General features: G+C 60.4%; 1 protein-coding gene across 1 annotated transcript; it reads left to right on the top strand.

Annotated features, from left to right (window-relative positions):
- On the top strand, positions 1 to 24,923 carry LOC133357874 (uncharacterized). Its single transcript, XM_061576020.1, has 15 exons — positions 1 to 390; positions 917 to 1,131; positions 3,677 to 3,927; positions 4,233 to 4,529; positions 6,938 to 7,081; positions 7,929 to 8,197; positions 10,449 to 10,827; positions 11,863 to 12,639; positions 13,567 to 13,664; positions 16,049 to 16,164; positions 16,583 to 16,901; positions 17,449 to 17,568; positions 18,882 to 20,162; positions 21,181 to 21,284; positions 22,051 to 24,923. Exons 1-15 carry the CDS (start codon positions 3 to 5, stop codon positions 22,570 to 22,572), a joined length of 5,280 nt encoding a protein of 1,759 aa, XP_061432004.1. The 5' UTR covers positions 1 to 2; the 3' UTR covers positions 22,573 to 24,923.
- The last annotated feature ends 1,363 nt before the right edge of the window (positions 24,924 to 26,286 follow it).

Here is a 26,286-nt window from a genome sequence, read left to right as displayed (position 1 = left end):
GTATGAGCCATGTGGCTCCGTCATCAACGCCAACGACGCCGATGACGTCATCGTCGTCGTCGTCGCTGGGTAACTCCAGGATGCTCGCCGTGCCGCCGCTCTCAGCCTCTCCGCTCGCGCTCACCGGGAATCCAACTTCCTCCACCACCGCCATCGCCGCCCCGGTGTCCGCCTGCATCGCCGGCTCGGCCACTCCGCTGAGCGGCGCGGCAGCGGCGAATGCTGGCAACCTCGGAGACGGCGCCTCTGCTAACCGCACGCCGCCTGGTGGCGCTGGCGGCGGTGGCGGGGGTGGAGGTGGTGGAGGTGGAGGAGGTGGAGGTGGTGGACGAGGTGCCAGTTTTGCAGCCGCGCTCCGGAAGTTGGCGCAGCAGGCCGAAGAGCCCCGAGGTGAGGAACTCGCGCCTCCCGGCGAGTTCGCCGCGGCGCTCGTGCCAGGCTAGGTGCGTCCCGCGGGGTTGGCCGGCTTGAGGTGACGGGCAGGTGGACCGCCCGTGCCACCTCGTAGCCCCCCGGCGCCGCCACTCGTCGTTGTGAGCGCAGCGATCCCCCCGGTGTAGCCTCGGCAGGCTGTTGGGGCAAGTGCTGTGGGTGAGTGGCGCACGAGGGGGGTGGGTGGCCAACAGCCCGGCCGCCTTTGTCTCCCTGGTGGCAATGTTCACGAGGCACCGCACCCCCGGGACTCGTTTGAGGGCCGGTTCAGATGATCGTCACCGGCGGTGTTGGCCGTGAGCGGGAATCGAACTCGGGTCTTTGCCGGGTTCGTAGCGCGGCGTAGCGCTAACCGCTGCGCCACCGCTCCCCACGCGCGCACACAAACACGTGTGCACACACACGCACGTTTACACGCGCACACTGACACACTCACGCTCACACACGTGCACACACACTCACAACACCCTCTCTCTCTCCCCAGGTTCCTCTCTCAGCTCGGAGTCTCCGGTGACGTCACCCTCGGCCCCTCCCCTCCCCCGCAGCCCCCCCTCCAGCCCCCCACCTCCAGCCCCCGTGGCCCCCCCCGCTCCTCCTCCTCCGCGCCTCCCCGTGCAGCCCCCCACGGCACCCCCCGTGGTCACCATCGCCCCCACGCAGACGAGTGGGGGGGCGCCCTGGAGGAGCGAGGCACGTGGGGTACGTACCCGTGTGTGCGCGTAAGTGTGTGTGTGTAAGTGTGTGCGCGTAAGTGTGTAAGTGTGTGTGCGTAAGTGTGTAAGTGTGTGTAAGTGTGTGTGTGTAAGTGTGTGTAAGTGTGTGTGTGCGTAAGTGTGTGTAAGTGTGTGTGTGTGTAAGTGTGTGTGTGTGTGTGCGTAAGTGTGTAAGTGTGTGTGCGTAAGTGTGTGTAAGTGTGTGTGTAAGTGTGTGCGCGTAAGTGTGTGCGCGTAAGTGTGTGTGTGTGTGTAAGTGTGTGTAAGTGTAAGTGTGTGTGTGTGTAAGTGTGTGTGTGTAAGTGTGTGTAAGTGTGTGTAAGTGTGTGTGTGTAAGTGTGTGTGTGTAAGTGTGTGTGCGTAAGTGTGTGGTAAGTGTGTGTGTAAGTGTGTGCGCGTAAGTGTGTGCGCGTAAGTGTGTGTGTGTGTGTAAGTGTGTGTAAGTGTAAGTGTGTGTGTGTGTAAGTGTGTGTGTGTAAGTGTGTGTAAGTGTAAGTGTGTGTGTGTGTAAGTGTGTGTGTGTAAGTGTGTGTAAGTGTGTGTAAGTGTGTGTGTGTAAGTGTGTGTAAGTGTGTGTGTGTAAGTGTGTGTGTGTGTAAGTGTGTGTGTGTAAGTGTGTGTAAGTGTGTGTGTGTGTAAGTGTGTGTGTGTAAGTGTGTGTAAGTGTGTGTGTGTGTAAGTGTGTGTAAGTGTGTGTGTGTGTAAGTGTGTGTGTGTAAGTGTGTGTGTGTGTAAGTGTGTGTGTGTAAGTGTGTGTACGTAAGTGGGAGCGTGTGTGCGCGTAAGTGTGTAAGTGTGTGCGCGTAAGTGTGTGTGTGTGTAAGTGTGTGTAAGTGTGTGTGTGTGTGTAAGTGTGTGTAAGTGTGTGTGCGTAAGTGTGTGTGTGTAAGTGTGTGTGTGTAAGTGTGTGTACGTAAGTGGGAGCGTGTGTGCGCGTAAGTGTGTGTGCGTAAGTGTGTGTGCGTAAGTGTGGGAGCGTGTGTGTGTAAGTGTGTGTGTGTAAGTGTGTGTACGTAAGTGTGTGTGTGTGTGCGCGTAAGTGTGTGCGCGTAAGTGTGTAAGTGTGTGTGCGTAAGTGGGAGCGTGTGTGTGCGTAAGTGTGTAAGTGTGTGCGCGTAAGTGTGTGTGTGTGTGCGCGTAAGTGTGTGTGCGTAAGTGGGAGCGTGTGTGTGCGTAAGTGTGTGTGCGTAAGTGTGTGCGCGTAAGTGGGAGCGTGTGTGTGCGTAAGTGTGTGTGCATAAGTGTGTGTGCGTAAGTGTGTGTGCGTAAGTGGGAGCGTGTGTGTGCATAAGTGTGTGTGCGTAAGTGGGAGCGTGTGTGTGCGTAAGTGTGTGCGCGTAAGTGTGTGTGCGTAAGTGTGTGTGCGTAAGTGGGAGCGTGTGTGCGCGTAAGTGTGTGCGCGTAAGTGGGAGCGCGTAAGTGTGTGCGCATAAGTGTGTGCGCATAAGTGGGAGCGTGTGTGCACGTAAGTGTGTGCGCGTAAGTGTGTGTGCGTAAGTGGGAGCGTGTGTGCGCGTAAGTGTGTGCGCGTAAGTGGGAGCGCGTAAGTGTGTGCACGTAAGTGTGTGCGCGTAAGTGGGAGCGCGTAAGTGTGTGCGCATAAGTGTGTGCACGTAAGTGTGTGCGCGTAAGTGGGAGCGCGTAAGTGTGTGCGCGTAAGTGTGTGCGCGTAAGTGGGAGCGCGTAAGTGTGTGCGCGTAAGTGTGTGTGCGTAAGTGTGTGCGCGTAAGTGTGTGCGCGTAAGTGGGAGCGTGTGAGCGCATAAGTGTGTGTGCGTAAGTGTACGCGCATAAGTGGGAGTGTGTGTGTGCGTAAATGTGAGCGCGTAAGTGTGAGCGCATAAGTGTGAGCGCGTAAGTGTGAGCGCATAAGTGTGAGCGCGTAAGTGTGAGCGTGTGTGTGCGTAAGTGTGAGCGCATAAGTGTGAGCACGTAAGTGTGAGCGCATAAGTGTGAGCGCGTAAGTGGGAGCGTGTGTGCGCGTAAGTGTGCGCGCGTAAGTGTGCGCGTGTAAGTGGGAGTGTGTGTGTGCGTAAATGTGAGCGCGTAAGTGTGAGCGCATAAGTGTGAGCGCGTAAGTGTGACCGCATAAGTGTGAGCGCGTAAGTGTGAGCGTGTGTGTGCGTAAGTGTGAGCGCGTAAGTGTGTGTGCGTAAGTGTGAGCGCGTAAGTGGGAGCGTGTGTGCGCGTAAGTGTGCGCGCGTAAGTGTGCGCGTTTAAGTGGGAGTGTGTGAGCACGTAAGTGCGTGCGCAAGCGGTAGTGCAGTGGTTAGCGCCACGCTGCGCTACGAACCCGGCGACCCGGGTTTGATTCCCGCTCACGGCCACCAACACCACCGGTGACGATTATCTGGGCCGGTCCTGGGCCGCCCCTAGGTCGACTCAGCCCCTACAGTCGCTTCAAGGCTGTATGGGGGAATCTTTGTCTTTGTGCTGCAAATAAACACACTGTGCCCGTGCGTGTGCGTGCGTGTGTGCGCGCGCGTGTGTGCCTGTGCGTGTGTGTGTGCGCCCGCCCGTGCGTTTGTGCAGCCGGATCTGTGCGCGCGTCTCCCCGGCGGCGGGACGACGCTCGCGGCGGCCTTGTCCGAGCCCGCGACGGAGAAGCAGGAGAAGCCGCCCCCTCACCTCCCGTCCACCGGCACAGCGGGTGGCCCCTCCCCCGCGGCGGCGTCATCGAGCGGCGCCCACGCGGCCCCCGCGCACGGCGCCCTGGGGCCCCACGCGCTGCCCGCCTTCGCACTCGCCGCACACGACGCTCACCTGTACGCGAGCGCGCTCGAGTGAGTGCCACGCACGCACGTGCACTCACTCACTCACTCGGTCGCTCACTCACTCACTCGCATGCTCACTCACTCACTCGCTCACTCACTCGCTCACTCACTCGCTCGGTTGGTCGCAAATCGCCGTCGGCAGGATGCTGCTGCTGCTGCTGCTGCTGCTACCGCTGCTGATGTTTATGGTGACGATGCTAATGATGCTGCTGGTGATGCTCCCGCTGCTGATGCTGCTGCTGCTGCTGCTGCCGCTGCTGCTGCTGAGGATGACGATCTTGCCACTGACGCTGTCTGTACCCCCCGCTCCGCAGCGCGTCGCGCATGCTGCACACCATGCTGCCCCCCCCGCCGGCGGGAGTGGGTCGCCCCGACGACTCCGCGAGGGGGTTCAGGCCATACCACGCGGGCGGCTCGGGCGGGGGGGGCGGGGGCGGCGGGGGGGGCCCCGAGGAGATGAGGCTGCCGGGGATGCCCCCCGCGCCCCACGGGGCCCCCCAGCACCCTGCGGCCGGGGCCCCCCACGCCCTGAGCCTGGACCCGGCCACCGTGGCGGCGTTCTACCACCCGGCGTTCCTGGCCCACCCGGCGTTCCAGTACCCGGCGTTCAGGTGCCCGCTGACTCACGCTGAGACACACACGGGCTGGCACAGATACCCATAGACTAACACAGAGACCCACAGACTGACATAGAGACCCATAGACTCACGCAGAGACCCATAGACTCACACAGAGACCCATAGACTGACATAAAGACCCATAGACTCACACAGGGACCCATAGACACGCACAGAGACCCATAGACTCACATAGGGACCCATAGACTCGCACAGAGATCCATAGACTCACACAGAGACCCATAGACTCACACAGAGACCCATAGACTGACATAGAGACCCATAGACTCACACAGAGACCCATAGACTCACACAGAGACCCATAGACTCACACAGAGACCCATAGACTCACACAGAGACCCATATACTGACATAGAGATCCACAGAATCACACAGAGACCCATAAACTGATATAGAGACCCATAGACTCACACAGAGACCCATAGACTCACACAGAGACACATAGACTCGCACAGAGACCCATAGACTCACACAGAGACCCATAGACTCACACAGAGACCCATAGACTCACACAGAGACCCACAGACTCACACAGAGACCCATAGACTCACACAGAGACCCATAGACTGACATAGAGACCCATAGACTCACACAGAGACCCATAGACTCACACAGAGACCCATAGACTCACACAGAGACCCACAGACTCACACAGAGACCCATAGACTCACACAGAGACCCATAGACTCACGCAGAGACCCATAGACTCACGCAGAGACCCATAGACTCACACAGAGACCCATAGACTGACATAGAGACCCATAGACTCACATAGAGACCCATAGACTCACACAGAGACCCATAGACTCACACAGAGACCCACAGACTCACACAGAGACCCATAGACTCACACAGAGACCCATAGACTCGCACAGAGACCCATAGACTCACACAGAGACCCACAGACTCACACAGAGACCCATAGACTCACACAGAGACCCATAGACTCGCACAGAGACCCATAGACTCACACAGAGATCCACAGACTCACACAGAGACCCATAGACTGACATAGAGACCCATAGACTCACACAGAGACCCACAGACTCACACAGAGACCCATAGACTCACACAGAGACCCATAGACTCACGCAGAGACCCATAGACTCACACAGAGACCCATAGACTCACACAGAGACCCATAGACTCACACAGAGATCCACAGACTCACACAGAGACCCATAGACTCACGCAGAGACCCATAGACTCACACAGAGACCCATAGACTCACGCAGAGACCCATAGACTCACACAGAGACCCATAGACTCATACAGAGACCCATAGACTGACATAGAGACCCATAGACTCACACAGTGACCCATAGACTCACACAGAGACCCATAGACTCACACAGAGACCCATAGACTCACACAGAGACCCATAGACTCACACAGAGACCCATAGACTCGCACAGAGACCCATAGACTCACACAGAGACCCATAGACTCACACAGAGACCCATAGACTCACACAGAGACCCATAGACTCACACAGAGACCCATAGACTCGCACACAGACCCACAGATTCACACAGAGACCCACAGACTCACACAGAGACCCATAGACTCACACAGAGACCCATAGACTCGCGCAGTGACTCATGCGGTGCCCGTGGTGACGATGACGATGGTGGTGATGGTGGTGCTGGTGCGGTAGTGATGGTGGCGGTGATGGTGGTGGTAGTGGTGGCGGTGATGACAATGGTGGTGATGGTGGTGATGGTGGTGGTGATGGTGGTGGTCCTGGCGGTGGTGGTGATGACAATGGTGGTGGTGGCGGTGGTGGTGATGATGGTGGTGGTACTGGTGGTGATGACGGTGGTAGTGGTAGTGGTTGTGGTGACAGTGGTGGTGGTAGTGACGATGGTGACGATAGTGGTGATGACGCCGACGGTGATGATGGTGACGATGGTGACGATGGTGACGATGATGAAGGTGACGATGATGATGATGGTGACTATGGTGACGATGATGACGTTGGTGACGATGGTGATGATGGTGACGATGATGACGATGGTGACGATGATGACGATGGTGACGATGATGACGTTGGTGACGATGGTGATGATGGTGACGATGGTGACGATGATGACGTTGGTGATGATGGTGACGATGATGGTGACGATGATGGTGACGATGATGACGATGGTGACGATGGTGACGATGATGACGATGGTGACGACGGTGACGATGATGACGATGGTGACGATGATGACGTTGGTGACGATGGTGATGATGGTGACGATGATGACGATGGTGACGATGATGGTGACGACGACGACGATGGTGACGATGACGACAATGGTGACGATGACGACGATATTGACGATGGTGATGACGATGATGATGACGATGGTGACGATGGTGACGGTGCTTTGCAGGCTGGACGACCCGTACTGCCTCTCGGCACTCCGCTCCCCGTTCTTCCCGCTGCCCCCGCTGCCCCCGCTGCCCGGAGTGCGCTGCTACCAGCCCGAGATGGCGGCGCCCGCCGGCATCGGCAGCAGCACGCCCAGCGCCGATCGGTGAGGAGCCACGGCTCGTGGGGGGAGGGGGGGGGGTGGGGGGGAGTGGGGGGGAGGGAGTGGGGGGGGGGAGTCCCTCCTGCAAGAGCGGAAGACTGGCACAGAGACTCACAGAGACACACAAAGATACACGTAGAGACACGTAGAGACACACAGACACCCATTGGGGTACACGGAGACACACGGAGACACACAGAGACACACAGAGACCCATCGGGGTATACGGAGACACACAGAGACACAGAGACACACAGACACCCATCGGGGTACACGGAGACACACAGAGACACACAGAGACCCATCGGGGTACACGGAGATACACGGAGATACACGGAGACACACAGAGACACACAGAGACACACAGAGACACACAGAGACACACAGAGACACACAGAGACACACAGAGACACACAAAGATACACGTAGAGACACGCAGAGACCCATTGGGGTACACGGAGACACACGGAGACACACAGAGACACACAGAGACACACAGAAACACAGAAATTTACATTGAGACACATAGAGACACGAACAGAAACACAAACATCTGTAGTGGTATAAGGAGATACATAGAGACCCACTCACCCACCAACTCCCACTCATGCACACACCCCCACCCACCCTACACACCCCCACCCACACACCCCCACCCTACACACCCCCACCCACACACCCCCACCCACCCACACACCCCCACCTTACACACCCCCACCCACACACCCCCACCCACCCACACACCCCCACCCACACACCCCCACCCACCCACACGCTGCACCCACTCTCTGAATGCTCACGAGTGTTCGTGGGCACCCTCCTGACCCCCACTCCCGCTGCGTCCCTGCAGGCTGCAGGCCGAGAAGGAGTCGAGGCAGCGGGAGATGGAGCGCGAGCGGGAGCGCGAGCGGGCGCGCGAGGAGCGCGAGAGAGAGAAGCAGCGCGAGAGGGAGCGGGAGCGCGAGCGGGGTGGGCACGGGGCGCTAGCTCTGGCGCTGGAGGGGCACGCGGCACGGAGAGACGGCGCCGCCACGGGGGCGGAGCGGGGGCAGCAGCAGCAGCACGACGGCAGCGGCGGCGGCGGTGCCGGCGTCGGCGCGGCGGCGGCGAGCGGCCGTGGTGAGTGCTGCCGGCTGCGGCGAGCGGCAAGCGGCGGCAATCCTTCGCCGTCACCTTCATTGTCATCTTGGACATCGCTGTCCCAGCGGCAGCGGCGGTGGCAGGATGTGTGTGTGTACGTGTGTGTATGTGTGAGTGTGTACGTGTGTGTGTGTACGTGTGTGTATGTGTCTGTAGATGTAAGCAAAAAGCCACGTGGAATGTTCGAACGCTCACTGCGGAGGAGAGGCTGCCACTCCTCTGTCGGGAGCTAGACCGGTACCGCCTGGATCTCTGTGGTATTCAGGAGGTCCGGTGGACCGGCTCTGGCTCCTGCCACCATGAGGGGTGGACAGTCCTCGACTCGGGGCAGGAGACTGCCAAACAACAGGGAGTGGCTCTTCTTCTGAACAAAAGAATGAAGGGGGCGTGGGAGCTTGGCTGTGAGGTGTGGGAAGCGGTAAGCCCCAGGATACTTTGGGCTCGCCTTCACATCAACCAGAGGCAAGGAGTGGTGGTCGTGGTTACTTATGCCCCCACTGAAGACGAATATCCGTGGAGGGATGCAGGCAAGGCCGATGAGTCAGATGCCTTCTATGACCTCCTGTCACAGGTGCTAGCTAAAGTGGCCCCACATTATTTAACATCTATTTTGACCACGTAGTTTGTGAAACCTTCGATGGCTGTATCAGGGCAATTTCTATCTGGTACAGATACAATGGGAGGCTGATCGATGCCAGGTGTGGTAAAGGGATGGCTCCCTATTGGTCAATAATTTTAAGTATGCTGATGATCTGGTAATTTCTGTCACTCAGAGGAGGAGTTGGAGGCGCTGCTGCTGAACCTGGAGTTTGCCACTAAGAGGTGGGGCCTTAGCATTAGCCCCACCAAAACTAAGCACCTGCCTGGGTATTTTGTACCATCAGACCCTCCACCCCCACAACTCCTAATTGGTGATGGGGCAGTTGTGGAGAGAGTGGAGAGTTTTCCATACATGGGCAGTGTGCTCATGACCGGCTCCGGTTTGACAGCAGAGGTCTCACTCCGAATCAATAGGCGTTATCTTTTCATCGGTTGCGTAACGCTGTGTGGAAGCTACCTGTTCTGTCACTCCACACGAAGCTTCAGGTCTTCTCAGCCACAGTCATGCCCTCCCTTCTCTGCGCTTGTGAAACGTGGACCCCCCTAATGAAACACCTTCGCCGGTTAGAAACATTTAGGCTGGCCTGCCTACGATCCAGCCTGGGTTTAACCAGGCTGGATTGTGTGAGGAGCTCACAAATCCTTGAAAGATCTGGACAAAGTCCCATCAGTGAGCTGCTCCGGCAGGCAAGGCTGCGTTGGCTGGGTCATGTAGCCCACATGCCCAGCCACCGCATGCCTAAACAGCTTTTGTTCGGCCGGATCGAGGGGGCTAAATGGGCGCGGCACGGGCTAGAGATGAGATGGAGGGATGTGGTACAGGAGGACGTGGAGCTGAGTGGACTTGCCGATGACTGGTACCAGCGGTGTCAAGATCGGCCTCTGTGGAGGAGGCTCGTGAAGGACGCTACTGGGCAGTTGGAGGCAGTCGCCCTCCAACAACAACGGAGGGCGGAGGAGCGACGCTCACAACAACGAGTGGAGCGCCGGGTGGCTAAAACACAGCAAGTTGGCACAGTAGGGGGCACAGGTGGGGCATCAGCCAGTCATCTCGGTCATCTCGGTCAGTCGACCCGTGGCACCTGCTGGGTCTGCCCCGTGACCTCCTGCCAGCGGGCGTTCGACACTTCACGTGGTCTCAAGGTGCACATGGCCTGGCACAAGCGTCGTGGTGACGTCAGTGGCGAATGGCGGTTTTTGTTGTGTACGTGCGTGTGTACAAGTGTGTATGTGTACGTGTGTGTGTACATATGTGTGTGTGTGTACATGTGTGTACGTGTGTGTACGTGTGTGTGTACGAGTGTGTGTGTACAAGTGCGTGTGTACAAGTGTGTGTGTACAAGTGTGTACGTGTGTGTGTACGAGTGTGTGTGTACAAGTGTGTGTGTACAAGTGTGTGTGTACAAGTGTGTACGTGTGTGTGTACGAGTGTGTGTGTACGAGTGTGTGTGTACAAGTGTGTGTGTACAAGTGTGTACGTGTGTGTGTACGAGTGTGTGTGTACAAGTGTGTGTGTACAAGTGTGTGTGTACAAGTGTGTACGTGTGTGTGTACGAGTGTGTGTGTACAAGTGTGTGTGTACAAGTGTGTGTGTACAAGTGTGTACGTGTGTGTGTTTACACGTATGCAGATCGGCGAGGGCCTAGCTCCTCCGCTGCTTTCTTCGACCGTCGCCCGGCGGTTCTGGGCATCACGCTCCCCGTCTCGCACGCCTCGCACGCCACGCACGCCACACACCCCACACACCCCACGCATCACTCCGCGCACCACCCCACGCACCACCCCACGCACCACCCCGCGCACCACCCCGCGCACCACCCCGCGCACCACCCCACGCACCACCCCGTGCACCACCCCGCGCACCACCCCACGGCGGCGGCGCACAGGCAGGCGGTGCGACACGCGGACGGGGACAAGGAAGAGCGGGGGGGCGCCAGGCAGAGGGAGCGAGTGGGGAGCGTCGCCTGCACCCGCAGGAGCATCAACGTCGGCCCGCGCGAGGAGTTTAGGTGACGCACGCACGCACGCACGCACACACACACACGCACACACACACGCACGCACGCACGCACACACGCACACACACACACGCGCGCACGCACACACACGCACACACACACGCACGCACACACACATACAAAACAGACAAAGATCCCCCTATAGCGTGTAACAGACTGAAGGGGCAAGTGCTGTTAGCGAGCACCAGGTACTCATTTGAGGCCGAGTAGATCTAAGGGAGGCCCAGGACCCGGTTCAGATAATCGTCACTCGTGGTGTTGGCCGTGAGCGGGAATCGAACCCGGGTAGCCAGGTTCGTAGCGCAGCGTGATAACAGCTACACTACCGCTCCCCGCACACACACGCACGTGCATACACGCATTTCAGTTTCATTTATTTCGGTTTCATGTATTAGGTATAGCCCTATGAGCCATTCGGCTCTTGAATCGGGTGCAACCGCAACAAACAAAAAACAAAAACATGAACAAGAAAACATCTTAAAGTGACTATGTGACTGAGTGCAAACAGAAAATCCAAGAAAAGACAGCAAAATATTGCAGAAAAAGCACCGTACACCAACGCTGTGTGCAAAAATCCCAGTGGGATGCAAGTCAAACAACAACAACCACAAGACAACTTAGATTAAGGCCATCAGTCTAACTCCGTACTACAACAAACAAACATGGCCAAATCAAAAAACTTTTTCGAAATCGCCAAAATAAAGCCGTGAAAGCAATGTAACAGTGATCATAGGAACTGTCACCGAATTTTCACAATAAACGACATAAACAACATGCACCACCAAACCCTGCAGCCATCGCTGGCCGCCGTTCGCCACCGAGTGGTGGTGTCGTCACCACGGCGCCCAGGTCCTCCGGTTTTTCCCTCCATACATTTCGTTGGGCCATCAATTGTGGCCAGGTCGCTTCTGAGAGACAAGAGCTACATGGCTCAGTGGGCCTTACCTGGTAAAACAAAACAAAACAGTTTAATACTTTGTAGTGTAACTCTCTTTCTAACTCTCGCCGTCGCCCTCCCATCAACAGGAACGGCCTCGACAACTCCGAGGCCTTGCCTCTCGACTTCCACCGATTGCCGCACGCTGGCGGCGGCGGTGCGGCGACGATGCCAGGGAGCAGCGCCTCCTCCTCCTCCACCGCCACCACCACCTCGTCCATCTCGTCCACCACCACCTCCTCGTCGTCGTCCTTGTCGTCGTCCACCTCGCAGGCCGCTTGGCTGAGCCACGTCTCCGGCGGCGGCGGCGACGGCGGCGAAGCGGCGAGCGGCTACTGGAGCCCGGTGCCGCGGCCGGGGGACGACACGGGCGGCGGCCTCAACCTCAGCAGCAACAACAACGGCAGCCACAACCACCACAACCACCATCACCACCAGCAGCAGCAGCAGCACCACAACCACCACCACAACCACCACCAGCAGCACCAGCAGCAGCCGCCGGGCCTGAGGCCTGTCGGGGCAGGCCACCCGTTCCGCCCGACGGGCCTGTGGGTGCCGCCGTTTGAGAAGGGCCGGGAGGAGAACGGGGTGAAGGCCGAGGGCAGGAAGGCCTCGGCCGAGGTGATGCCGCAGGTGGTGTCCATGGGGGGCTCCCACTTCGGGGGGCCAGGCGTCGGCGGAGGGGTCCCCCCCCACTTTTTGTGCGAGCTGCAGCGCTCGGCACACCACTTCCTGGAGAAGCAGGGCACTTGCCTGGATCGGCTCGCCCAGGAGAGGGCGCCAGAGGGGGCGGAGCGGCCAAGCCAACAGGCAGGCCTGAGGGCCTGCCCCGGGCCCATCACCAGCAGCAGCAGCAGCGTATACAGGTAGGGGAGGCCGCCTGTTGTCGTGAGTGGGTGGGTGAGTGAGTGGGTGGTGAGTGAGTGGTGAGTGAGTGAGCGGGTGGTGAGTGAGTGAGTGAGCGGGTGGTGAGTGAGCGGGTGGTGAGTATTAAGTGATTGGATGGTGAGTAGGTGGTGAGTGAGCGGGTGGTGAGTAGTGAGTGGGGGGCGAGTGAGTGAGCGGGTGGTGAGTGAGTGGGTGAGTGAGTGGGTGGGTGAGTTAGTGGGTGAGTGAGTGGGTGGTGAGTGAGTGGGTGAGTGAGTGAGCGAACGGGTGGTGAGCGAGCGGGTGGTGAGTGAGTGGGTGCTGAGTGAGTGTGTGGTGAGTGAGTGGTGAGTGAATGGGTGAGTAAGTTAGTGATCAGGTGGTGAATGGTGAGTGAGTGGTGAGTGAGTGGTGATTTGGGTTTCCACCTGTCCCAATTTTCCCAGAATCATTCTTTATTAAGCTGCCTGTCCTGGAAAACCTGTAAGTTTTCGTAGGACGTTATCAAATACAAAAAATTATCGGCGCACATGAGCTGAGCCAGCACGGTACAGGTGATGGTTTTTCCACTGGCACACCCGACCAGAGCCATAGCCAAACCACCTCACAAAGAACGCATCCAAATCTGGCTCGGGGCGGGGGGCCAAGCAGGGCCAGGGGCAGGGGGGGGCTAACAACGCGTTCCTCGCGCGCCATTGACACCAGTCGGTGGCGCAGCATCGCCGGTGCGCGTCGATACGCGCGCCGTGACCGTCGGCCGAGCTCGGTTTGTGCGCAGCGGGAAAAAAAGAGGTCGTAAAAAGTCCCGGCGGCGCTTGTCAGCTACGCAGCGAAGCCGAGGGCAGCGCACGGCGCCCGCCCCTCCCCCCGCCGGTGTCCCGTGACGTGGGGGCCGCGGTGTGTGTGTCCCCCCCCCCCCCCCCCAGGCCCGACGTGGTGTACGACGAGGCCCTGCGCACGACGCGTCGCGTGGTCAGCCGCCTCGACCTGGCCGAGAGGAAGCGCAAACTTGCCTGGCTCCACGGTAAGTGGCTCACCTGGCTCCACGGTGAGTGAGCCACTACGCCGGCAGGCTCGACAGGGACATGTGGGAGCGCGGCTGGAATGCTCACTCCCCCCCACCCGCTTTCCCACTCCCCCCCCCCCCCCAGCTTGTGTACGTTCGTAAACCTCAGCGCCACTGGGGAGACAAAGGCGGCCGGGCGTGGTGCTGGCCACCCACCCCCTCGTGTGCCGTTCCGGCCTTCATAGGTGCTCGCTAACAGCCCTTGCCCCTACACTCTGTTAAGGCTACACGGGGGATCTTTGTCTATGCGTGTATCTGCGCGTGTGTCTGTGTGATGCATCTGCGTGTGATGGATGTGTGAGTCTGTGTGTGTGTGTATTCTGACTATGTATGTGCATGTATATGCGTGTTAGTGTATGTTCGCGTGCGTGTGTGTCTGTGTGTGTGTCTATGTGTGTGTGTCTATGTGTGTGTGTGTCTGTGTGTGTGTGTGTGTCTATGTCATGGCTATACGGGGGATCTTTGTGTACATGTGTAGGACTCGTACAAGGGTTGTCTTTCTCTCTTTATTTTCCTCTTAGAGTCCACCTTCGCCGCGCCACTGCTCCACGTCTCTCCGTGCCCTCGCTCCGCTCCGCGTCGCTCCGCGTCTCTCCGTGCCCTCGCTCCGCTCCGCGTCGCTCCGCGTCTCTCCGTGCCCTCGCTCCGCTCCGCGTCGCTCCGCGTCTCTCCGTGCCCTCGCTCCGCTCCACGTCGCTCCGCGTCTCTCCGTGCCCTCGCTCCGCTCCGCGTCGCTCCGCGTCTCTCCGTGCCCTCGCTCCGCTCCGCGTCGCTCCGCGTCTCTCCGTGCCCTCGCTCCGCTCCGCGTCGCTCCGCGTCTCTCCGTGCCCTCGCTCCGCTCCGCGTCGCTCCGCGTCTCTCCGTGCCCTCGCTCCGCTCCACGTCGCTCCACGTCTCTCCGTGCCCTCGCTCCACGTCGCTCCGCGTCTCTCTACCTCACTATCGCTACGCTTGTCATCTCTACGGTTTCTCCTACTCTGCATCCTTCCGATGCACGGCTACCCTGGTGGCTCACTGCGTTCTCGCTACCACTGTCTCTCCGTGCTTTACTCTACTGTCACTTGCTCTGCGACTCCCCGGGCACCGTTGCTGCAGCTCCATCCACGACGCCGACTCGTACAGGACTCCCTTCTCTCCGTTGCGCTCTGGCTTATATCCCCACACCAATTAATCTCCCTAATTATCTCTACCCCCCCCCCCCCCCGCTTATCGCTCACCCCCTGCCCCCCCCCCCCCCCGTGTCACGTGGCCTTGTTTTCACCGCCAGAGCGACGCCAGCTAATGCCCAATTACCTTCCCAGCCAATCAGTGGCCTGTGTCCTCCCGGCTACCCTGACACCTGTTTCAACCCTTAACGACCCACTTCGCCTAAAGTCACAACAACAACCATTACCCCACATCACTCCACTGTACTGTGCTTGCTTGCATAGCAACAGAGGCAGGGGATGCGTGGCGCACTATACTCAAGCCCTACACATGTATAAACGCGTGTGCGTGTACGCGTGTGTGTGTGTAGTCACGTGTGTGTGCATGCGTGTACGCGTGTGTGTGCGTGTGTGTGCGTATTTACGTGTGTGTGTGTACGTGTGTGTGTTTATTTACGTGTGCATGTGTGTACGTGTGTGTGTATTTACGTGTGTACGTGTGTGCGTGTGTGTGTATTTACGTGTGTACGTGTGTACGTGTGTGTGTGTATGTGTCCGTGTGTGCGTGTGTGTATTCACGTGTGTGTGTGTATTCACGTGTGTGTGTGTGCGTGTGTGTGTGTACGTGTGTGTACGTGTGTGTACGTGTGTGTGCGTGTATTCACGTGTGCGTGTACGTGGGTGTGTGTATTTGCGTGTGCGTGTGTGTATTCACGTGTGTGCGTGTGTGTATTCACGTGTGTGCGTGTGTGTGTGCGTGTGTGTGCGTATTTACGTGTGCGTGTGTGTGTATTTACGTGTGCATGTGTGTACGTGTGTGTGTATTTACGTGTGTACGTGTGTGTGTGTATTTACGTGTGTGTGTATTTACATGTGTGTGTGTGCGTGTGTGTGTGTACGTGTGTGTGTGTGCGTGTGTGTGTGTACGTGTGCGTGTGTGTGTGTATGTGTGTGTATTTACATGTGTGTGTGTTTACGTGTGTGTGTATTCACGTGTGTGTGTGTGTGTACGTGTGCGTGTGTGTGTGTATGTGTGTGTATTTACATGTGTGTGTGTTTACGTGTGTGTGTGTGTGTATTCACGTGTGTGTGTGTACGTGTGTGTGTATTCACGTGTGTGCGTGTGCGTGTGTGTGTGTACGTGTGTGCGTGTACGTGTGTGTGTGTGCGTGTGCGTGTGTGCGTGTGTGTGTCTAGGAGTCCGAGCTCCCAGCGGCTCGGACAGCGACGAGGAGCTGGACGAGGGGGAGATGAGAGCCGACGTGCGGCGCCTGTCCCAGCGGCCGCCCCTGCCTCTCTCGTGCACGCCCGAGGTGCGTGGGCGGTGTCATTATGTGTGTGTGTGGGTGTCTGTGTGTGTGTGTGGGTGTCTGTGTGTGGTGTCTGTGTGCGGTGTCTGTGTGTGTGGTGTCTGTGTGTGTGGTGACTGTCCCAGCGGCCGCCTCTGCCTCTCTCCTGCACGCCCGAGGTGCGTGAGCCGTGTGTGTGTGTGTCTGTGTACCACTATCTGTGTGTGCGGCGTCTGTGTGTGCGTACATCTGACATCTGTGTGTATTTCGTATCCATCTCTGTCTCGCCAAGAAAATCTCAATTGCCTTTGTCTAATCCGTGCGTCCATCCACGTCTCCGCGTGAATCCCCCTCTCCGTGCCCCCCCCCCGCGTACCCCCCCCCGTGCCCCCTCCCCGCGTGCCCCCCCCCGTGCCCCCCCCCCCCGCGCCCCCCCACATAGAAGCTGGGCCTGCTGGCCATCGTGGGCCTCACGTCGCGCCCGCACCGCGACTCCCTCGCCGCCGAGCGTGCCCGCAAGCGCCGCCGGCGCATGATGGACCCCAGCCCCCCCCGCGGGGCCGCCCCCTCGCTCCCACAATGCACCGCGGCGGCCGCGGCCGGGGGCGCGGTGGCGGCGGCGGCGTTGCCCGCGTGCACCGCGACTGGTACGACGCAGCAGCAGCAGCAGGGCGACCTCAACAGCGCCAGCGACTTCCCCGAGAAGATGGACTTCCTGGTGCGGCTGTCGCTCACGCACGTCAAGCCGGAGCTGCGCCAGGGTGAGCCGGGCTCGGTGACGCGACGGCGTCGGCCGATCGGTGCGTCGTCATCGACTCGGGGGGGGGGGGGGAGCGCGATGTCAGAGCCGTGCCGGCCTTAATAGGCGCTCGCTGACGACGCCCCTGTTGGCACGGTCGGCTGTGTACGCTGCTGCGCAAGTTCAACGTACGTACGCACGCACCGCAGCAATGCAGAGGCGGATCGCTGCGTCCGTGTGCGAGTGTGCGGAGCGGTGGCGCGGCGGTTAGCGGCGTTGCGTGCGCTGCGAACCCCCGGAGGCCCGAGTTCGATTCCCACCGACATCGGCGGCGAAGATCTGAACCGGCGCTTGGCTTGAGCTCGCCGAGTACCTGGTACGGTGTGTGAACGTCAGCGCCGGGGAGACAGAGGCGGCCGGGCCTGGCCCTGGCCACACCACCCCTCCGTGGGCGTGCCGTGCCGGCCTTAATAGGCGCTCGCTAACGGCACTTTCCCCAAGAGGTCTTTGCTAATGGCTACACGGGGGGGGTGGGGAACCTTTGTCTTTGCCGCGTGCGGCGTGCGCAGAGCGAGAGTGCGCCCTGGCGCTCATGCAGGCCGCCAAGGACGGGCGGCTGCCCAGCGACGCTCCCTTCCGCCACCCGACGCCGTGGCTGCACCTCCACTCCTCGGCGCAGCACCACCCCGGTGAGCGCCATCCCTGTGAACACCACCCCGGTGAGCGCCACCCCGGTGAGTGCCACGCTGGTGAGCGCCACCCCGGTGAGCGCCACCCCGGTGAGCGCCACACCGCCACCGCCACCGCCGCCGCCGGCTGGTGACAAACGCCGACCTAGAGGAGGGGGGTGGGGGGCAGAAGTTGCAAACGGGTTTTGATTCCTTACCCGTACCCGTACCCGGCCGCACCAGGGTCGCAAACGGGTACCCATACCCGGCTGGGTACGGGTAGCCGGGTATCGGGTAGGGTACGGGTATCGGGGGGTACCCGGTTGCGACCTCTGGTGGGGGGTAGTGGGGTGTGGGTGGGTATGGCACCGCCCGGATTAGAATCGCGACTGGAGTGCGCCGGTCTGCGTGGAGTTGGTCTGGCATGTGAGCGGAGGGGGGGGGGCCACGGGGGCTGGTGGTGGGGGGCTGGAGGGGGGGCTGCGGGGGAGGGGAGGGGCCGAGGATGACGTCACCGGAGACTCCGAGCTGAGAGCGGGTGTCGTGAGTGCGAGCGTGCGCGTGTGTGCGTGTGAGTGTGTAAATGTGCGCGTGTGTGGACACGTGTTTGTGTGTGCGCGTGGGGAGCGGTGGCGCAGCCGTTAGCGCTACGCCGCGCTCCGAAAACCGGCGATCCGAGTTCGATTCCCGCTCACGGCCAACACCGGCGACGATTAGGTCGACTCGGCCTCAAATGAGTACCCGGTGCGGTGTGTAGTAAACATCGCCACTGGGGAGACAAATGTGGCCGGGCGTGGTGCTGGCCACCCACCCCCTCCTGTCCCGTGCCGGCCTTCATAGGTACTCGCTTAGAGCACTTGCCCCTACAGTCTGCCGCAGGCTACACGGGGGATCTTTGTCTGTGTGTGTGAGCTGTATATTCTCCCCATTGCTCTGCGGGAGATTCCTCCCACAGCAAATGAAGCGCACACTCACAGTGCCAGCGCTATTGGCCAAAACAACATCGCAATGTTAAAACATCATCTGCAAATCACTTTTCACAGCAGCAATGAGGCCTAACCACCACTACTACCTCCAACACCACCACACCACCACACCACCACTACCACCACTACCACAACAACAACTACCACCACCACAACTATTGCCACCACAACCTCCACCACCAAAACAACCACCACCACTACAACAACCACCACAACAACCATCCACCACAACAACTACCACAACCACAACAATCACAACCTCCACCACCACAATAACCACCACCACAATAACCACCACCACTACCACAACCGCCACAACAACTACCACCACCACCCTCTCGCTTGCAGGTCCCAACGTCTCCTCCACCACCTCCTCCACCACCTCCTCCACCACCTCCTCCACCACCTCCTCCACCACCTCCTCCACCACCTCCACCACCACCGCCTCCTCCGCCATCGTTGCTCCCAACGTCTCCACGGGCGCCGTCTCCGTCGCCCCTCCCTCTCCACCACCGCTCGTCGTGGTGCCCCGCGAGCCCCCCACTAGAACGGCGGCCCCCCACTTCCATTTGGCTAAACCACAACCGCAACAACCGCAGCAACAACCGCAGCAACAAACGCAGCAACAGCCGCCGGCACCGCCGCGCGGCCTTGCGCCACCGCCCCCGTCCATCGCCGCTCTCCCCCCGCGCCTCTCCGACTCCGCCGGTGGGATCGTCCGAACCGCCCTCGACTTGACCAGGCCCGGTCTGGCCTCTGTACGGCCTCAGCAGCAGCAGCAGCAGCAGCAGACGCAGCAGCAGCATCATCATCATCATCAACATCATCATCAGCAGCAGCAGCAGCAGCATCATCATCAGCAGCAGCATCATCAGCATCATCAGCATCAACAGCAGCAGGGAAGGTCCAACGACGCCCAGCAGCACCTTCGCAGGCAGGACTTGAGCGTGAATGGCGGTGGGTCGGCCAGGCCTGTGCTCGGCCCGGTCGCTAGGCCGATGATGAGCGACATCCGGTTCCTGGGAATGGAAGGCGGCGGCGGCAACAACAACAGCAGCAACAGCAGCAGCATCATCATCAGCGGCGGCGGCCACAACAATAACAACAGCAGCAGCAGCAGCATTATCGTCAGCGGCCACAACAACAACAGCAGCAGCATCATCAGCGGCGGCGGCCACAACAACAACAACAGCAGCAGCATCAGCGGCAGCGGTGGTGGCCACAGCAGCAGCCACGGCGGCCACAGCAGCGGCTGCAACGGCAACGCAGGAGGCAGAGGGGTCGCGGTGACGCCCACGGCGGCGGCGGCGGCGTGGCCGGCCGTGCGTCCGAGCTTCTCGCCGTTCGGTCGGCCGCAGGGCGGCGTGCGGTGGAGCGCAAACTCCGACGCGGTGCTCGAGCACTCTCACGCTCACGCCGACGCGGGCGGCGGCGGCGGCGACGGCGCCGGTCGAGCGGAGCACGGCGTCGGCGCGGCTGCCGACGGCGCGGGGAGAGCCGAGTCGGCGCCGGGAGCGGCTTCCGCCGCCGCCGGGGTCCCGGGGAGCGGCGCGGAGGCGCCGGGAGACGGAGCGGCGGAGTGGAGGGGCGTGGAGGCCGTGATCGAGGCCTACCAGCAGCACCTGATGGGTGCGTCCCGCGGTGGCGTGGCGGCGGTGGGGAATGCTGCTGCTGCCGTGTGCGTGCGTCTGGCCTGGCACAGGCGCCGTGGTGAATGGCGTTGGCGTTGGTGTGAGCGTGGGAAGCAAAAACCCGAGACCCGAGTTCGATTCCCGCTCACGGCCAATTTTCGGTGACGATTATCCGAACCACGTCAACTCAGCCTCAAATGAGTACCTGGTGCTGTGTGTGTGGTAAACATCGCCACTGGGGAGACAAAGGCGGCCGGGCGTGGTGCTGGCCACCCACCCCCTCGTGCGCCACAGTGCCGGCCTTGCTCGCAATGGCGCTTGCCCCGGCAGTGCGTGTTAAGGCTGCACGGGGGACCTCTGTGTGTGCACGGGTGACCTCTGTGTGTGAGCGGGTGACCTCTGTGTGTGCACGGGTGACCTCTGTGTGTGAGCGGGTGACCTCTGTGTGTGCGCGGGTAACCTCTGTGTGTGCGCGGGTGACCTCTGTGTGTGCGCGGGTGACCTCTGTGTGTGCGCGGGTGACCTCTGTGTGTGCGCGGGTGACCTCTGTGTGTGTGCGGGTGACCTCTGTGTGTGCGCGGGTGACCTCTGTGTGTGCGCGGGTGACCTCTGTGTGTGTGCAGGTGACCTCTGTGTGTGCGCGGGTGACCTCTGTGTGTGTGCGGGTGACCTCTGTGTGTGCGCGGGTGACCTTTGTGTGTGCGCGGGTGACCTCTGTGTGTGCGCGGGTGACCTCTGTGTGTGTGCGGGTGACCTCTGTGTGTGCGCGGATGACCTCTGTGTGTGTGCGGGTGACCTCTGTGTGTGGGCGGGTGACCTCTGTGTGTGTGCGGGTGACCTCTGTGTGTGCGCGGGGGACCTCTGTGTGTGTGCAGGTGACCTCTGTGTGTGTGACCTCTGTGTGTGTGCGGGTGACCTCTGTGTGTGTGCGGGTGACCTCTGTGTGTGTGCGGGTGACCTCTGTGTGTGCGCGGGTGACCTCTGTGTGTGTGCGGGTGACCTCTGTGTGTGTGCAGAGCACGTGCTGGAGCGAGAGGTGCTGCAGGAGCAGGTGGGCCGCCTGAACCTCTACAACCGCCACCTGGGGACCCTGGCCGAGACCCTGAACTCGCGCGTCGCGGTGAGGCTCCCTCGGCCCGCTCGGGGACACTCGGGACACAGCAGGATGGAGACACGGAGACACGGGGATGGGGACACGGCGGCACGGAGACACGGGGATGGGGACAAAGCGGGACGGGGACACAGCGGGACGGAGACACGGAGACACGGGGACATGGGGACATGGGGACATGGGGACGGAGACACAGATACACGGGGACACGGGGACACGGGGACACTGGGGACACAGCGGGACGGAGACACGGGGATGGGGACACGGGGACACGGAAATGGGTACACGCTGGGACGGAGACACACGGGACAGAGACACGGAGACACGGGGACATGGGGACACGGGGATGGGGTACACCGGGATGGGTACATTGGGACACGGGGACACGGGTAGAGATAGGGGAACAGGGGTACAGTTGGGGAATAGGTTTATGGGGCTGCTGACAATGGCGATGATGATGATGATGATATGGAATGCGACGACACCGATGATGACGTCGATGATGACGTCGATGACGACGTCGATGACGACGTCGATGACGACGTCGACGATGACGTCGACGATGACGCCGTCGATGACGACGTCGATGATGACGTCGATGATGACGTCGACGATGACGTCGTCGATGATGACGTCGATGATGACGTCGACGATGACGTCGTCGATGATGACGTCGTCGATGACGACGTCGATGACGACGTCGATGGCGACGTCGATGATGACGCCGCTGCCGACCGTGACTCTAAACCGCTGACGACGGCTCTCTCTCGGGCAGGAGCTGCTGGGCTGCAAGCGCCGCCTGGCGAGCGAGCGCCAGCGCAGCGAGGAGGCCCTGGCCCGCCTGCACCGCTGCCTGCCGGCCGCCCCCCCCGGCTGCCCCCCCCGGCTGTCCGTGGCCGCCCCCCCCCCCGCCGCTGTCGCTGGCCGCGAGGGCGGCACGCCTGCCCACGACGGCCTCGTCAGGGCCCTCGGCCCAGCAGCACGGCCACTGACGCGGCCTCGTCCGCCCGCCCGCCTGCCCGTCCGTCCGCCCGCCTGCCCGTCCGTCCGTCTGTCGGAGTGTCTCAGTGTTTGTCTGTGTGAATGTCCACATGTCTGTGTGAGTGTCCGTGTCTCTGTATATAGGTCTCTGTGTCTCTGTGTCTGTCCCCGTATGTATGTGTGTATGTGTGTCTGTGTGTCTCTGTGGCTGTGTGTCTGTCCCCGTATGTATGTGTGTCTCTGTATCTCTGTGTCTGTTCCCGTATGTCTGTGTGTATGTGTGTCTGTGTGTCTCCGTGGTTCGGTGGCTTTGTGACTGTCTGAGGGTCCGAGTGCGGAACGGCGGTTAGCGCCGCGCCGCGCTACGAACCCAGCAGAGACCCAAGTTCGATTCCCGCTCACGGCCACCACCAACACCGCCAGTGACGATGATCTGAACCGGTCCTGGGCCTCCCCTCGGTCGACTCGGCCTTAAATCAGTACCGGGCGCGGTTCTGGCCACACCGCTCCCCGCACCTCCGCTTAGCACGGCTGGCCATGTACGGTGCGAAAGAAGTTCAAAGTGCACGCGCACACACGCACACATTGGGCGAGCGGCGCCGGCCTTCTTAGGCACTGCTGCTCATCGAACAGCACTTGCCCCGGCAGCCCGCGTGGGCTACGCCGGGGTGGGGGGGGGGGGAGGGACCCTTTGTCTTTGTCGTACGTCCCGTGTCTGGTCCGCCGCGCTTGGCTCAGGAGGCCGGTGGGCACCAGGGCGGTCGTCTCAACCGCCGGACTTCGTTGGTGTCGGTCGGGCGTCGCCTGTGGGTTCGTTCGTTCGACTCGACTGTGCGTCCGGATCAACGAGGAGCACGGATGGCGAAGCCGTCTGGTCCGCTCGGCATCTGGTTCCACCGCGGGCGACATGGCAGGAGCGTCACGTGGGGCGCTTGGGAGGCCCTTCTGCATAAACGCGGCGCTGTACGGAGCGGCGCTGTACGGAGCGGCGCTGTACGGAGCGGCGCTGTACGGAGCGGCGCTGTACGGAGCGGCGCTGTACGGAGCGGCGCTGCGGGAGGTCGTCGTAGCACGCTTCCGGCCGAGATGCGTTCCCCAGCCGTTGTTTGCGAGCCTACGAGCGATATACGAGGCCTTCACTTGGCGTTGAGTCGATAATAGCCTTGACAGCGACACAGTACGCAACGATACTGTACGCAACGATAAAATGTGCGGAAGAATTAGGATCAATAATAAATAAATGGGAAAAAAATAAACTTTGAATGATAGCGGCAAAAAAAAAAATTCCGATCGGTTGCTGCCCGCCGGTGCACTCGGGCGGAGCCAATCGCACCGCCCGCTTGGTTTTAGCGCGCGGCTCGGAGACAGAGAGGGGGGGCGGCGACGCTGTAAGAGACGCCGACGCTGTAGGAGGCAGCGGCGTTGGCAGCGACGCTGTCGGAGGCGCGCCTGCACTGACCGAGCCCTCGCGAGGACAAACCAAGCGATGCCCCGTGCGGTACTTCGATCTCAAGCAATAAGTGTCGGGCGGGGGGCTGTGGGCGGTGGGGTGGGGGGTCCTACCCCCTCCGCGAGGCATCGCGACGGCAGGTATCGGGGTGCGCCACGGCCCCCGCCGTGTCCGGGGAGCCGGGCGCTGAACGACTCCGAGTCGGGGGGGTGGGGCACGAGCCGAGGGAGGCGAGGAAAATTCTCTTTTGTGCCGTCGCTTAAATGCATAAGCGAGAAAAATATATACAAGTAAAAACACGTGTCGCGCGGCGGGGTCACGCGATGTCACGCGGGGTCACGCGGGGTCACGCGGGGTCACGCGGGGCGCGCTCGACCAATGGCGTTGATTGGCGCGAATTTCAAATGGAGTCGGCATCCCCCTGGGGCAGAGTCGGCGACCCGGGGCGGATTTGGGGACCCGGAGCGGATTTGGGGACCCGGAGCGGATTTGGGGACCCGGAGCGGATTTGGGGACCCGGAGCGGAATTGGGGACCCGGAGCGGATTTGGGGACCCGGAGCGGATTTGGGGACCCGGAGCGGATTTGGGGACCCGGAGCGGATTTGGGGACCCGGAGCGGAATTGGGGACCCGGAGCGGAATTGGGGACCCGGAGCGGATTTGGGGACCCGGAGCGGATGAGTCGTCGGTGGGGCGACCCGGCCCTGCCGCTCCACAGGGACGGGGGAACTCGAGCGGGATTTAGGGGGGGGATGTCGGTGGGCAGGAGGAGCCTGCGTCGCATCGTCTACGCGCGGCAGGCTCAATGAGAGACACGAACTCTCCAAGTGAACTTGACGACTACGTTTCGTTTCGTTTTTTTGACGTCGATGAATTATACCGTTCTTCGTTTTCAGTTTTTATTTTGTTTTGCGGTGAGGTGGGCGGGGGGGGGGGTAACCGGCGGCGGTGGCGGTGGCGGCGGTGGTGGTGGCGGTGGCGGTGGTGGTGGTTTACCACAACCAAGTTGTGAATTCGAACCGTGGCCTGCGGCGGTCAGAATGCGAGGGGTCGGAGGGCAGAGCCGGGCCGAGGGGTACAGCGGCGACACGCAGCGTCCCACCCCCCCCCCCCCAATCGGAACGCGCGCGTCTCTCCGGGTTATTTATTGCGGCGTGGAAGCACCCCCCCCACCCCACCCCCCCACCCTGTATATTTACAGATGGATTTTAATAAAAAGTTTTAACACCGGCACGCCGCCTCGCTCGCCTCTCTCCCCCCCCGCTCCTCCGTCACTCCGAAGGGCGCTAATTATACAACTGTTATCATCATTATTGATGCGTTGTTATCGATGTCATCGCTGCTGCGAAACGGCCTTCCCCTACCCGTGGGTGGGTGTCAAGGAGAGGAGCCGTACTCCCTGGCTCGGCCAGGTAGTAGCTGGTGGTGGTACAGCAGAGTGTGGACTAATCTCCATCTGTTCCATCTCACTCCCTTCTACTCGTGGGGTGGGTGTCAAGGATAGGAGCAGTACCCCCAGGCTCGGCCAGGAGAAGGCGGTACTACAGCAGTGTGGACTAATCTCCATCTGTACGGCGGGGATCGAGTGTTTCCCCCTCACAGGAGAGGGTTTGCTCCGGGTGCTCCGATCTCCTCCCACACACGTAAACACTCGTTCGTTGGCTCACCTTAATATGTAGAGGTCCACAGAGCGTGGGCAATCGTTGGGAGCTCAGAGCCAGACTGAGGCTCCTCCCACAGGGTTCAGTGTTCATCACTGGGGCTCACAGAGCCAGACTGAGGCTCCTCCCACAGGGTTCAGTGTTAATCAGTGAGGCTCACAGAGCCAGACTAAGGCTCCCACAGGGTTCAGTGTTTATCACTGAGACTCACAGAGCCAGACTGAGGCTCCCATAGGGTTCAGTGTTCATCACTGAGGCTCACAGAGCCAGACTGAGGCTCCCATAGGGTGCAGTGTTAATCAATGAGACTCACAGAGCCAGACTGAGGCTCCCACAGGGTTCAGTGTTAATCAATGAGACTCACAGAGCCAGACTGAGGCTCCCACAGGGTTCAGTGTTCATCACTGTGGCACACAGAGCCAGACTAAGGCTCCCACAGGGTTCAGTGTTAATCAATGAGACTCACAGAGCCAGACTGAGGCTCCCACAGGGTTCAGTGTTCATCACTGAGGCTCACAGAGACAGACTGAGGCTCCCACAGGGTTCAGTGTTCATCACTGGGGCTCACAGAGCCAGACTGAGGCTCCCACAGGGTTCAGTGTTCATCACTGGGGCTCACAGAGCCAGACTGAGGCTCCCACAGGGTTCAGTGTTCATCGCTGGGGCTCACAGAGCCAGACTGAGGCTCCCACAGGGTTCAGTGTTCATCACTGGGGCTCACAGAGCCAGACTGAGGCTCCCATAGGGTTCAGTGTTAATCAATGAGACTCACAGAGCCAGACTAAGGCTCCCACAGGGTTCAGTGTTAATCAGTGAGGCTCACAGAGCCAGACTGAGGCTCCTCCCACAGGGTTCAGTGTTCATCACTGAGGCTCACAGAGCCAGACTGAGGCTCCCACAGGGTTCAGTGTTCATCACT

This window comes from Lethenteron reissneri, chromosome 60 (assembly GCF_015708825.2).
Source record: "Lethenteron reissneri isolate LAM-NWPU_2019-01 chromosome 60, ASM1570882v1, whole genome shotgun sequence".
Taxonomy (NCBI): Eukaryota; Metazoa; Chordata; class Hyperoartia; order Petromyzontiformes; family Petromyzontidae; genus Lethenteron; species Lethenteron reissneri.
The sequence above is the reverse complement of the archived record's forward strand: the minus strand, read 5'-3'. Positions and strand labels throughout refer to the sequence as shown.